General features: G+C 41.0%; 1 protein-coding gene across 2 annotated transcripts in view; it reads right to left on the bottom strand.

Annotated features, from left to right (window-relative positions):
• Positions 1 to 14,289, bottom strand: part of DGKH (diacylglycerol kinase eta) — a 173,977-nt gene that overhangs the window by 89,777 nt on the left and 69,911 nt on the right. For both annotated transcript variants that reach the window (XM_040991349.1, XM_040991348.1), the window contains 2 exons: positions 13,072 to 13,182; positions 10,451 to 10,531 (listed from right to left, as the gene is read on the bottom strand). In XM_040991349.1, the coding sequence (XP_040847283.1) occupies positions 10,451 to 10,531; positions 13,072 to 13,182 (192 nt within the window). The remainder of the gene's footprint in view (positions 1 to 10,450; positions 10,532 to 13,071; positions 13,183 to 14,289) is intronic.

Genomic DNA, 14,289 nt, shown 5'->3' with positions numbered 1-14,289 from the left:
AAATATATATTTAAAAAAACACTTTGCTATTCAGTAGCAAAGTCTTTTCTATGTGAACTCGGAATAAATACTTGCTAAATGGATGAATGAATGAACTCTAAGGACAGTCCTGGAAGTGAAAGACAGGATGGCAAGTGGCCTGCGCTGATCAAACCCAGGAAGGCAGAACAAGCAATGCAGGAAATGGTTTGAATGTTAATAGTTAGAAACACTAATCTATGTCCCTTGGTCATGGATACTCAGTAGGACCAAGGACAAGGTACAAAGTAATCACGCCAAGCACAGAAATTTCCTCAGATTTCACCTAAGCTGGACCTCCAGAGGCACAGCCCTTCAGATGAGAAGACCCCTCCCCCATTCAGACTCCTTGGATGAAACTCATCTACGTGCTGAGAATCCCTGGTCTGTTTTTTTTTAAGCAAGCCTCAGGCTTCCAAGGCTTGGCAGAACAGTCAAGGACAAGGTCACTGCAATGAGTTTGTCATTCTTTACAAAATTCATTTGAAAAATGTTGAAAAGGCTACTGAAGAAGACGGGGACTTTCCAGTCTGTTTCAAAGGTTCACACGTAGCCACCAGTTAAGGGGAGGAAGCCCCTGCCCTGCCTGCAGCCTGTCTCCCCACCAAGATTCCAGCCAAGCTACCAAAGGGCCAGTTGTTTCTTTGCTCTGAGGAAGCTCATTAAAAAATTTATGAGATATTTCTCTGAGTTTCATTCTTGGAAAAAAATGCCATATCACTAAATGGAAAGGTAATCATGACACAGCCACAGAAGACCTTTCCTTTTTAAAAGCCTTAATATCTAAAATACAGGAAACTGAACACAAATTTTGAACATATGAATTATCAACACTCATAGCATAAAGCCATCTAAATTGTATATAAATCCATTTTAAAACATGAAAATCAACTCTCAGATTACATTAATATGGTATTATTTTAGAGCACTACAAATTATTTTTAAAAACACAGAAATAGACAAGGAATATGAGATTTTCCCCTACTGCGCAACATGGGATCACTTCAATGATTCATGCAATGCAAGAATCATGTTTCTAGAATTTACTGTTGCATAAAAATAGCTTGTGTCAAGTTATAAAGATTTCAGTAAGGTATCCTATACTGAGGCAAAGTATCTAATCTGAATCTAATACCTGAAATGCTGATAGATCTGACTTTTTTTTTTTTTTTAGCATTTTAGAGTTTCAGAGTAGGAATGTTCGACTGGCAAAGTTCATGGAAATACTCCAAAATCTGAAAAACTCCCATGTCAGATAGACTTCTGCTTCCAGGAATTTTGGATAAAGGAATACCCAAACTTTGTAATTCAACATCATTTGGTGGTGGGGGAGGGGAGGATTAGGAAACTGTCTCTATGGTAAAACATGAAATGATATTTTTCCCCAGGGAAAACTAGCTTGGAAATATCATTCACTCAAAAAGGACACAGCATTGGATACCATCTCTGAGCCATGTGGCTTGTTAGGTGTGAGGATTCAGTGGTGTAACAGAAGAATCTCAATGCTTACAAGCAAAGCTCAGGCCCCACACGCCCTCCTGTCCCCACACCCTTTCCATACACACATATCAAGACGTCTCTGGCCACATTCACACTGTGTCTTACAACACACAGTGAGCACAGTGCCCAGCAACCTTGGGACGCATTCCTGCCCCACTCAACCAATCTTAGGAGCTAACTGCACATTCAGTACTAACTACACACAGCCCTCAGTCATCCAACCATGAGAAATCCACTCAGCACCTTGAACCCAAGTCTGACCTGTGAGAACTGGTCCCCTTTCGGTTCACAGGGAAGCAGATGACTGAAGATTTTCAATAATGGGCAAGGCCATGACCTCACAAAGGGCCTCACCTATCAGATGACCCAATTCAGAGAGTTCTTTTTAAACACTGAGCAGAAATCATTCCTCCATGAACTTAACCACACTCTGTCCTGCACCAGGCCTGCCTCCTGCAGCTCCTCCATGGTAATCCCTCAAATATTAAAAAGACACCTGGCGGGGGAAGCAGGTGCTGCAGCACATTATGTCACCCCTTGGGACAGCCATATCTCACATCAGAGTGCCAGCTCAGGTCCCAGCGACACCACTTCTTCTCCAGCCTCCTGCCCATGCATCCTGAGAGGCACCAGAGAATGGCTCCAGTGCTGGTGTTTTGCTTGTTGCATGACTGACCCGATGGAGTTCTGGGCTCCTGCTTTTCGCCTAGCCCAGCCCCGGATGTTGAGGATGTTGTGGGTGTCTGAGGGGTACACCGGCTGCCTGATCTCTCTCACACGTGTGCTCTCTGCTCTCTCTCTTTCACTCTCTGTCTGTTTTTCTGTCACCATGACTCTCAAGTAAACATTTAAAATAAAAATAAACCTGCCATTTTATCCTAGATTTTTTTTTTAAAAGAACATTTCATAATATTGCTCACCTTCCTTCAATATTTCTGTATAAAATATACTGCCCCAAATCTAATGAACACTCTACATTTACGGTCTGAGCAGCAAGGGTTGCTATACAGCTTATGACCATTCAGCATATGACTCCCAGTGACTTGAGGTGGATACAGACATGTAATAACCTATTATAGGGACACCACCTGACCTATATTTATTTTAAAAAAACAGGAAGTATTGCAGAGTGATCAGGAGTACAGACCGAGGTAAGATGGCAATGAAGGGTTCAGATTCTAGATGTTTTACGTACCATATTTTAGTTCTCTGTTGCAAATTTCTTACTTACAAAATGGAAGCCAAAACAGCTATCTTACAGGATACAAAGAAGTGAGTTATCATTTTAAACTGAAACTCAGAGATTTAAACATGTAAAGTAGGCAGCTGATTTACTCAAGTGATTAATCACTGTGGTGATTACCTAATAATTTTTGTGTGATGGTCACAAATAACAGGAAAAAGAAAAAGGCTTTTGGCTACTTCTTTTGTAACTAAATACTGAGCTATTGTTGGATAAAAGTGAACTCACACTTTCTCAGGGTCAGGTTCAAAGACTGGGATGAACTGAGTGAGCTAGGCTTACTGAGAAAAGGCCAAGGTGACGACAGGATACACAGGAAGAAGATCTTCCTCTAAAAACATAACCTGTTCACTTTATCCAATTAATCTATGGATGCATTTCTGATATTTTACATGCCACATAGTATTCTCTTTGTTGGTTTAATCTTTGTAGCAAGAACCACAATTTAATGCTAACCAACTTGCAGTCATGCCTACTATGACAAGGAAACCTTGAGCTGTAACGGCTCTTTGTTCCAGCGTTCACTTACTTCTAAACGTAGGGAGTACAACACCATGCCTGTACTTTATCAAGCAAGTCACCAGCATGGACGTGCAATAACTGAGATTTCTCTCTCTCATACACACACACAGCTGTAGATACACACCAAAACGATAAGGGTGGCTAGTCAAACTTTTTCCCATTAAAACAAAAAAGCAAGTAAAACACAAATATGATATTTTCTCCACAAACATCCATAAGCTATTTTAATGCCAATACAAAACTTTCTTCAAAATGATGATTCATTTATTTAAACTTCAGCCTGGTCATCATTAAACTCTAAAGACAATCATTGTTCGAACAGCATGCTTGGAAAGCCTAACATGTACCATATGACTTTCAAATCACTAAAAGCCTTTTTGTTGCAAACAGTATTTACTTCCAAAGCTGTAATTTTAATTTCATTGATTACCAAACGAACTCCCAACAACACTAATATGAGACAGATACGGAAATAAATCTACGCTATACTTCTAAGACAGAATGGAGTTCATCCACATTTCTCTTCTAAATTCCCAAAATTTAGGAATTAAGGACATACTTTCAATTGTGAAGAAAATAAAGGAAGACAAATTCAGGGTAAAAACAGCCACGGGAATGCACATGCCAATCATGGCGCTAGGCTTTTCCATGTATGTTCACATTCGCTGTCATCCTCATCAACCTAGGAAGTCAAGTTTCACTGTGACCCTCAATGGCTGAGTGGACATCAGCATTAGAGGGAGTCACTAATGTGGTGAGTCAGGACCCAAAGCCAGGTTGTTGGACTTCAGAGGCTAAGCGCTTAACTTCTGCAATTGGGTAAATCAAAAACATCTAGAAGAATCCACCTCCTGGTGAACAAGAAAGACTGTGGTTAACATGGGAAGAGTGGGGCCAGCACAGGCAAAGCCCATCCACTTGGAGAGGGATGCTGTGCCAAGACATCCTGAGGATTGAGCGTCCCTTCCAGGGCAGATAACCAATGGGAAATCAAGGCTTGTCTCAAATAGCATTTAAGATTACCTTCTGAGTGTGTCAGCAAAAGTAAAATTCTAAAGCAAGACAAACGAAAAAGGAAAATGAACTGTTAAAATAGTAACAAAAGGAGCAGGTATTTGACACAGTGTTTAAGGGTCTGCTCTGGAAACCTACATCTACCCATCAACTATGAAAACCCACATCAGGGTACCTGAGTTGGAGTCCTGGATCAGTTTGGATCCCAGCACCTGCCACTGTGTAGCCGAGGAAGCAGCAGGTGATGACTCAACATGCAGGGGACCAGAAGGGTGATTCTGGCTCCTGGCATCAGCTTGACCTATTCCCAGCTGTTGTGTTTGAAGAATGAATCAGCAGACAAATATATATACCTATGAATATATATCTCTATGTGCTTTTCTAATTTAAAAAATGAACAAAAAACATAGATACTTTAATCATAGAAAAAGTTATGGTAGAAATTAAGTCACCAAGAATTTGGTGAACAATAACCTAAGGATGGTGAAAGAAAAACCAGGCCGATAGGGGTTATCCTTTTCCATTTCCTAATCACATCACTGCAATCTAAAGCAAAAAGCCTGATTTCAATGGTAGCAGATTTTGCTTTTGTTTTTGCCTTTACAGAAAACACGTGTAAAACTATAAATTCAAAAGGTGATCAAAATTGGCATTCTGAATATAGGTTATTGATAAAACTGAACATACACATGTAGAAGAATGGAATTGGGTCTGCATCTCTTTCCATATACAAAAATCAACTCAAGATGAATCCAAGAGACACAATCTAAGACATGAAACTATGATATGGCTTGAAGAAAACACAGGGCAAACACTTCAAGGGATTCATTTCTTGGACAGATCCCTAAAACATAGGTAGTAAGAACAAAACCAGATTAATAGGATTTAATACTACTCAAAAATAAAAAGTGTTCAAAAAAATTTTAAATGAATCAATTTTAAGAGTCACAAATCTGGTTCAACTTAAGGCACTGTAAAAGTTAATATATACATATGTATGTATGGATCTATAATGAAGTTACATATAAACAGATACACAAGCTATAGAAACTGAGATAAAAGGATGCTGTTTTAAGCTACTAAGTTTGAGCTAGTTTCTTAACAATAGAAAACTAGCATAAAATTTGAATGGATTAAGACAGCTGAAAAAGAAAAAAAAGGACAGTGATGAGCTATAGAGATGGGGGAAGCAGGCTACACAGATTTTAACCATGTCTGCAGGTTGTGTTCGCAATACTATCATAGAGTCTACATCCTTCTCCCTTAAAGCTAGCCCAGCCTCACTGACTCACATCAATCAAAGATAACAGAAACGGTGTTGGGCAGCTTTCAGGCTACATCAGGGGTTGCCTTACCCTGTAGAACCTTCATTTGCAAGGCCTGTTTTCCCAAAGGTGTCAGCAGTAGATATTCAGGCCAAGAATAAATTTTCTACTTTCCATTTACTTACTATTTATAGATTTTTCTCCCATTTTCCTTTATCACTATGGCTATAATGGAGCACAATTGGGTCACTCTTGTGTTCTCTAGTCATGATGTCACCAAATTATACTATTCACTTCTACCATGAGGTAGACAAAATAAATCACATAGTGGTAGTAGTGGCCAGTATAATCCAAAAAAGTGGGATATTTAAATATTTAAAATAGGATGATCAATTACTAGTTGAAAACACAACTCTTACTCCATTTTAATGTCCTGAAAAGTTCATTTGTGGTAATGAACTAAGCGATGTGCCTCTCTTAGTCTCCACAGTTCTAGTCCAACAAACTTCAGAAATTACAGGTCCTTGAATAAAGACATTTCTTCAAAATATTTCAACAAAGTCTCATGCATAAAACAAACTTGTATCTTACTAATACACAACACCCAAGACTTACAGATGAGGTATTACGAGGACATTATGAAGCCAAGGCAGAATATGGTAAATTCCAGAAGAAAGACAAGTCAGGAAAGACCACATGTCTACGGTAGGAGGGCCAACAGAGAACTAAATAAGGATCGAATCTCTTCTCCCAACCTGTGCTTTTCAGGTCTGTTTGCTCTTGTCTATTCCAAACCCTAAATCGTGTATTCACTTGAAACTTTTACATCGTTTAAATCTTTAAGTTTCAAAATCCTGGCCCAGCTTTAGCCTAATGGCTAAAACCCTTGCCCTTCATGAGCTGGGATCCTATATGGGTGCCGGTTCATATCCCAGCTGCTCCACCTTCCATCCAGCTCCCTGGCTTGTGGCCTGGGAAAGCAGTAGAGGATGGCCCAAACTTTTGGGACCCTGCACCTATGTGAGAGATGGGAGGAAGCTCCTGGATCCTGGCTGCAGCCCGGCTCCAGCTATTGTGGCCATTCTGTTTCTGCTTATCTCTGTAAATCTACCTTTCCAATGAAAATAAATAAATCTTAACAGAAATTTTTGAAATCCTCTTAAATTAATTTAGATCTCCTTATTTTCCTCTCTAAGAATCTCCATAGAAGGAACGGGACCCAAGGGAAAGCAAGTATAGGCCTGGCAAGGTTCTTCCTGTCCCCGTGCTAAACTACACTCACCTGGGAGGAAGCAATAAACAACATTGTTGTCACAGGCCTCTGACAACTTATCAGAAGCCCTGTATTCAGTAGTTATTGGATTCTTTTACCCATTAACCCTTCTTGTGCCCTAGTTTCAAAAACTGAGACCTCTGATGAAGATTGATGAGTTATATTGATCCCTCAAACACCCAGAAATCCTTTGGTCATTCTGTTCAATATGTCCTATAAACACATCAACCCTGGATCAATTCATTTGTTTGTTCTGTGCTTCCACTTAAGGGAATGTAATATGCATAAAACTTAAGGACATGACTAAATGTGATTGCCTATATTTTGACAGACACTATGACGATATTGCAAAAAGTTCTTAGAAAATGGAATTAAAATGTAAGTTTTCTTTGCTGTGGAAAGCTTTTGTAGCCTATGTGTAACTTTTCCATAATAAACATTTTGCAACTAATTTTTGAAAAATTGCCCGTATTTACTTCTATGTGACTTCCCTGCTTAGTTTCAATTCTATTTTTTTCACAGAAACCATCTGACCCTTCCTTAACTCTCCTAACAGATAACGTTGGCTTTGATTTTCACTGAGAAAACAGCAGCATTCAAATTTGAAATGTATGAACTTGCTGCACATTCCTGCTTCTCAAAGCTCTCTGCTCACGGCTGATGTTGTGACCTGTTTCAGGTTTCTAAACTTTCGGCTGAGAAAGCCCTCTTGCTCCAATCCCTCACCCTCCCTCCCTCAACTGAAATATCCTCAATCTCTTTTCATATAAACATACTCAAAACCAAAGACAAGCCTAAGAGTAGCAACATAAAAAAACATCCAAACTCTCCTCCACCCTAGGCATTCTTCTAGGTATAACTGTTCTCCATTTAGTAGCACACCTTTTAGCAAAAGTCACCTAGCCTGGCTCGGAGTCCTCTTCACTTGGCAGTCACAATGCAGACAAGGGCAAGCCACCCCTCAACTGAAACCACACCCATCAGCGAGACCACGTGACCTCCAAGTTAACAAATCCCACAGCACTTCTCAACTCTTCTTTGACTTGACCTGTCCATAGTATGTGATACTTAACAACTTCCACCTTAAAACTCCCCTCCACTGAATTGTTATACCATTGCTGCCTCCTGGCTCTCCTTCTGTACTTCAGTGTTCTCTCTTTGGTCTTTATTGGCCAAACCCTGCATTTTAACATTTTTCCCAGGATTCTATTCTTGGCTTTTCTCTTCTCAAACTAAATTCTCCCTGGGGGTGGGGGAGAGGGAATGAAATATTTACACTATGAATTATTCCACATGCCCATAAGTCAATATGATTAACTTTGAGTTCATCCACTGCCTCGCCCACCAGACCCCTTCCAACGCTCACCTCCATCATGGCACTACTTTGTTTCTGTTTACCTGGCTGTCTTCCCTGCCCTGGCATGCCTAGTGGATGGACACAACACACTCACATCAGAGGACCGGGAGTGTGGAGCAGGAGGACAACACCAACAAAACAGCACATCATACCAGAACATGTTATCCACCGTCCTCCACATGAACTTCCGGGAGCTATGCAAACAACCCTACGAGTATTTTTAGGGAAAAGAATGTATGAATATGTGCATAAAATCTTTAAGATTGTAAGTACATATGCAATTTTAAGATTCACACATACATGTGTGTGCGCACATGTGTTTTTTCATTTCTTATGCTTCATCAAGCACTTGGCACATAAAATGAGTTCAATTTGTAATTTTTGAATGAAAGAAGCCTACAAAGAATGGAATAACTGAATTAAACTTCAAAGAATTGGGAAGATTTCAACCAGGAAAGCCCAGGACAAGACAGAAATGATACTGTGGGTAGGCAAGTAAGGATAAACCAATTGTCAGTACTACAAGAGGTCTGAGGCATGGATACTGTAAGACTTTATGACTGAACTACAGAAGCAATTTGCAGCCAATGGAGAATAAGCTAGGCCTTTTAAGCAATACAGTTTGTGAATGGAAAAGCAGCAACTAGCTTAAAGGACACCTTGTATATAGCCACCAAGCAAATTACCTAAGGGAGAGGTCCAACACAGTAGCCTAGTGGTGGCTATAGTCCTTGTCTTACACGAGCTGGGATCCCATATGGATGCAGGTTCTAATCCCTGCGATCCCACTTCCCATCCTGCTGGTGGCCTCGGAAAGCAATCAAGGACGGCCCAAGGCCTTGGGACCCTGCACCCGCATGGGAGACCCAGAGGAAGCTCCGGGCTCTTGGTTTCAAACCGGCTCAGCTCTGGCCATTGTGGCCTCTTGGGGAATGAATCATTGTTGGACAGAGGATCTTCCTCTCTGTTTTTCCTCCTCTCTGTATATGTGCCTTTCCAATAAAAATAAACAAATCTTTCCAACTTTGTGTTCCCACCCTCTCTCATAATGACCATCAGGATCGCTCCAGAAACCCCTCAAAACAAACAAACAAATAAACAAAATGAGAATAGATAAACAGAGAACAGCAAGGAAAGATTAGAAACAAACAGGAAACGGTCAGCGGGGATGCACTTATAACTCACTGGGTGGGACACAAAGATTAGTTGCTCCTCACTGGGGTATTTAAGATTTCTCTGCATACCCCTCCTAAAACTGTTCACCTAAACTGTTGACATATGTCTTGTTAGAGTTATAGAGTTAGACTACCCGAAAAACAGCCAGGTTCTGCAAAATCATGCTTTAAGCTATAAACTGCTAAATACTAAAATTAAAATAGACATGAGACAGCTGAATAGGAATTTATAGCCATTTTAAGGTGTATGGAACCCAGTTGTATATAAACTAATAATTGAAGTGTCAATGTAGAAAGCATAGGATGTGGTTCAGAATTTGCACTCTTTTTTTTTCTCTCTTATAACATGTTGGTTACTCAATACCATGTAAACTAATTCCATAACATTATAAATTGTTACTGATGTCATGTCAGGGCTTTTAATTGATTGGGATGATACTCTGCCGGCTCTACCTTCAGACCAGAGATGGTCTCCCCAGGAAACCACTGAACCTATCTGGACAATAAGATGCTGGACTCTATGCTTTGTAGATGCTTGCAAGGAAAGAATCTCAACTGAATCTGAACTGTGGTAATGCAACAAGGTGGAGGAATCCACCATGGGGGGAGTGTTTGGGGAGGGGTGGGGGGAATCCCAGTGCCTATAAAACTGTGTCACATAATGCAATGTAATCATAAAAAAATATATAAAAATAACAAATTATGTATGGGAGAAGACATGGAAGGATGAACTATGGCATCTGATTGACAGTAAGTAGAGCAAAACTATAAGGAGAGAAATCTTATTTTTAAGACTGCAAATAACGAATTTTTGTATACTCGAGAACAACAGAATTAACTGAAATATCAAAAGAAGTTAAAAATTTCACATACTAAAATTAATCTGAAAAGGGAAAAAGCCTGAACTATACACATAACCTGAGGTTTACTAAGTAATCACTGGATGTTGGGAGATACAATGAACTGAGCAGAGTTCATCACATTAGTAAGACCTTCACTATGCATAAATTTCAAACATTTGTTAGCTGGGCTGTACATGCTTAAGACAAGCCACGGCACACAGTTCACACACCAGCACCCTACCGTGAAGCTGTTGTTGGCATTTTTTGTGCTTGCTTCAGCTACGCTGGCATCGGAGAGGTCAACTTCATCAAATATGAGAGACTATTAGCAAAAAAAAAGAACACAACACGCATTAGATGAAAACCGGATCTATTGGTCTTCCCCACACTTCTACTCCCAGGTCACAACTAAGAAGGTATGTCAGGAATTGGGACTAGAAACACAGGGAAAGCTAATTAGTGCTACTTCATAGTATGTTCTTAGGAAACAAGAGCAAAACCACACAGCATAACAAATCCATAAATCCCAAACTGGAAAGACTTCAGCCCTGTTCCCAACCCCCAGCACTACCACATCCACTGTTTCAGAGCAAATATCTTGTACCTTCTGGAAGCAAAACAGCTACCAATTCTGAGGAGCGTGCAGAGTGAGCTGCACATCCCCACATGAGGCATTGCCGGGAAAGCTTAAAGCCACTCTGCCCGGGAGCCAGAGGCAGGTCACTGTCCCCAGGCTCACTAAGTGACAACTGAAAACACGGTGAGTATCTGAAACTTTGGAACCTGCTTTTACTCATCCGTAAGCATACATTCAATGCAGAGGACAGTATGTTCTGCAGACAAAGATGTCGCTACTTTCTCTTCTTAAAAGTGACTTTAGCCACTAAAGGGGATCAGTGGTAAAAAATGTGCAAGTGAGCAAATCAAGACATTCCCACAGTAAATGTAACTTGCCACACTGAATCAGAGAGTCAGGGTTCACACTCCTTCAGGACTCTTCCCGCAAGGAAGGCGTAACAGTGCAACTCTAGAACTGTAGGAAAGGGGGCTCCCTTTTACAGTCAGCCCTAGGCATCCCAGCCCCAAGGATCTCCAAAGGGTGAGGCTAGTCTATTTGATTCAACCCATCTACTAGACTCCTAAAAGTGGGAGAGCAGAAATGGCAGCAAAGTTTCACAGAATGTCACAGATGATTTCTCTAGCAGAAGAAAACAAAATAAACTTCCTTTTGTGAGGATTAGAAGAAAAACTATTTGAGGCAGACCTTAAAAAGAGTAGGGAGTTCCATCAAAAGGACATGTAGGATGGGCATTTTGCCTGACAGTTATGATGCTGCTAAGGGAGCCCACATCCCACTTCAGAGTACCTTGTTTGGGTCCTGGCCCACCTGCTTTAGGTTCTCGATTCCTATTAAAGTGCACCCGGGAGCAGCAGGTGCTCAAGCAGTTGGGTCCCTGTCACCCACACAGAATTTCCAAACTGGGTTCCAGGCTCCCGACTTTGGCCTAGTGCAGCTCTGGCCTCTGTGAGCAGCTGGGGACTAACCACCAGATGGAAAAATTATCTCTTTCTTTCTCTGTCTCTGCCTTTCAAATAAAGTGAAAAGAAATAATAGAAACAAAAGAGGCCAAGGCTGGAGGTCATCAATCAGTGTCACTTACAACCAACTTGCTGAGTCGGAATGGAGCCAGGTCAGAGGCAGCTCTGAGCATAATGACTTTTAAAATAAGATTATCTTATTTGGTTATTACCGCTACATAAACATTTTGTTAGTGCTTCCACTGTGGCTTCATAAACTAAGAATTAGTTCAGTTTATTTGTCCTACCCTGTGGCTTACAACTCTACTAACTATATCAGGACTGTAAAATTTTCAAAATGAAAATGATTTATTTTGTACAACAGCAAAGACTTTCAATGTTTATTCTATGTTACGTTATTTTATCTTGTGTTTAAGAAGCAGAGAGACAGGCAGAACAGAGCCAGCTCCCATCCACTGGCTAACTTCTAAAACACCCAGAAAGGCCAAGATGGGGCTGGGATGAAGAGGCAGGAACTCAGTCCAGGTCTTGCATGTGGTTGGCAGAAACCCAGTGACTTGAATCACTGTCTCCAGGGGTCTATAGTGGCAGGAGGTTACGGTCAGGAATCAGAGCCAGAGCTGACTACTGAGTCCACGTACTCTGATATGGGAATATTAAGTGCTGATATGAAGTGCCAGGCTAAATGCCCACCCTCAAATGTTTATTTTTAAAGTTCTACTAAAGCATTGGTTTTAACGGAGGCTTATCACCATAAACTTTTCTCCCAAAAGTGCAGTATCATTTTATTTAAGTGACATATGAAATTACTTTGTCTCTAATATTATTTCCACTGCTAATGGCTCGCATAATGGATTGCGTGTCAGAGACCTTGTAAGTGCTCGACATGCATCATCTTCTCTAAGCCTTTTGTCAACAACTGCTGTCCACAGCCACTCCGCTGCAATGTGCTGGGTGAGCACGTGAACCCTTGCCTGAGTCCAGAGCACAAATTCTTGGCAACTCTAGCAACTTTCATGGTCAAAGTTTTCTAGAGTAAAAAGTAGCAGAAAGGGGGAAAACGTAAGACTTGGGGTTTATTCTGATTACATTTTGTTTTATTTCATTTGGAAGGGAGAGAGAAAAACAGGGAGGGGCTGTATCAATCTCCAATGGGATTATTCTTAGGAACACATCATGGGACTAATCCAAATAGAACTCCCTGGGATGGGAGTGACCTAGGTGATCCCAGAGGCACCCCCCAAGACAAGAACAGTTCAAAGAACCAACATGCTAAGTTCATCTACAACCTCAGTGTTTGAAATCAGCACTCCTCCAAATTACCTTTGAATCCTTTGCATAATAAAGTGTACGGCCTCGAAGTTTGAAATATCGCTTTTTCCACCTTTGGAAAGAACTGGTTTGCTTCAGTAGTTGTCCCTCTTTGATACTGGTCTGGGGAAGAGCATAAGCACACGGTTAAGAAATTCAGAGTCAATTACATCTTATCGTTAATTAAATAACATTCTCCATGTCTTATCAATTACCTGAGAGATATTTGATTCTCATTGTAGCTGAATCATGGCAATACATATGCAAAACCCCAAATGAATAAAAGCAAATGTGACGTGGTCCTTTACCCTCAAAGAACTCATAAATGGTATGAATATGCACAAACTTGTACTTGCTGCCAAGTGTTATGTGCACACCACCTTCTATATGCATAACTGAATGATGAGGGGAGAGGTGCAGTGCAGCGCAAAGGCTAGGAAAACACACGGGCTCTGTAGCCAAACACCATCACTTAATAGCTAGGGGATCTTGGGAAAGTCACTAAACTTCATGCCTTTCTTTATTCATCTGTAAAGTGAGGGTGACAAAACAATACCATCATGTAGGACTGCAGTAAGTCATAAATGAAAACCACAGGAAGGACTTCGAGTCTGACACATAGCAAGTGCACAGTAGATGTTAGCTATCACACCTATTTTTATTATAACAAACAAAGCTATGAAGAGCTTCACGTGTTGGTCTAGACAATCACTGGGACCTGCCCCAGTGGATGTCAAACAATTCTTCCCAGCGGACAAGGTCCTGAAAGGGTTTGTCAGAGTTACACAACGGGGAGAAGGCATGCTAGATACGTGCAAGGTTTAAAACAGAACAGCTATTTTGGGAGTCTTTAAAGAACATTCTGCTAAAAATGCAGCAAAGGAGAAGAGAAGGGGGATCATAGATGTGGCTACACAGGTAGACAGGGCTCTCTGGCTCTGGCCTATTCTGTGTGTTACAAACTCTGTGAATGGACCAAGTGTGATGGTACAGAGGTTAAATCCTCGCCTTGCATGCAAGGGATCCCATATGGGTGCCAGCGGCTCCACTTCCCATCCCTGTTTGTGACCCGGGAATGCAGTGGAGGAGCTCTCTTCCCATCTACCGACAGTGGCCACTTGGCTTTCACAGAGGCACATGCTCATGCCTCAGGCCTGGACACAATCTATTCTCTCCTCTTGATCTACTCTGCCCTCAGATTGGCCTCTAACCAATTCTTCAGCCTCCTCC

Source organism: Ochotona curzoniae, unplaced genomic scaffold, assembly GCF_017591425.1.
Source record: "Ochotona curzoniae isolate NIBS_2020 unplaced genomic scaffold, NIBS_Ocur_1.0 contig_64, whole genome shotgun sequence".
NCBI classification, from domain to species: domain Eukaryota; kingdom Metazoa; phylum Chordata; class Mammalia; order Lagomorpha; family Ochotonidae; genus Ochotona; species Ochotona curzoniae.
The sequence above is the reverse complement of the archived record's forward strand: the minus strand, read 5'-3'. Positions and strand labels throughout refer to the sequence as shown.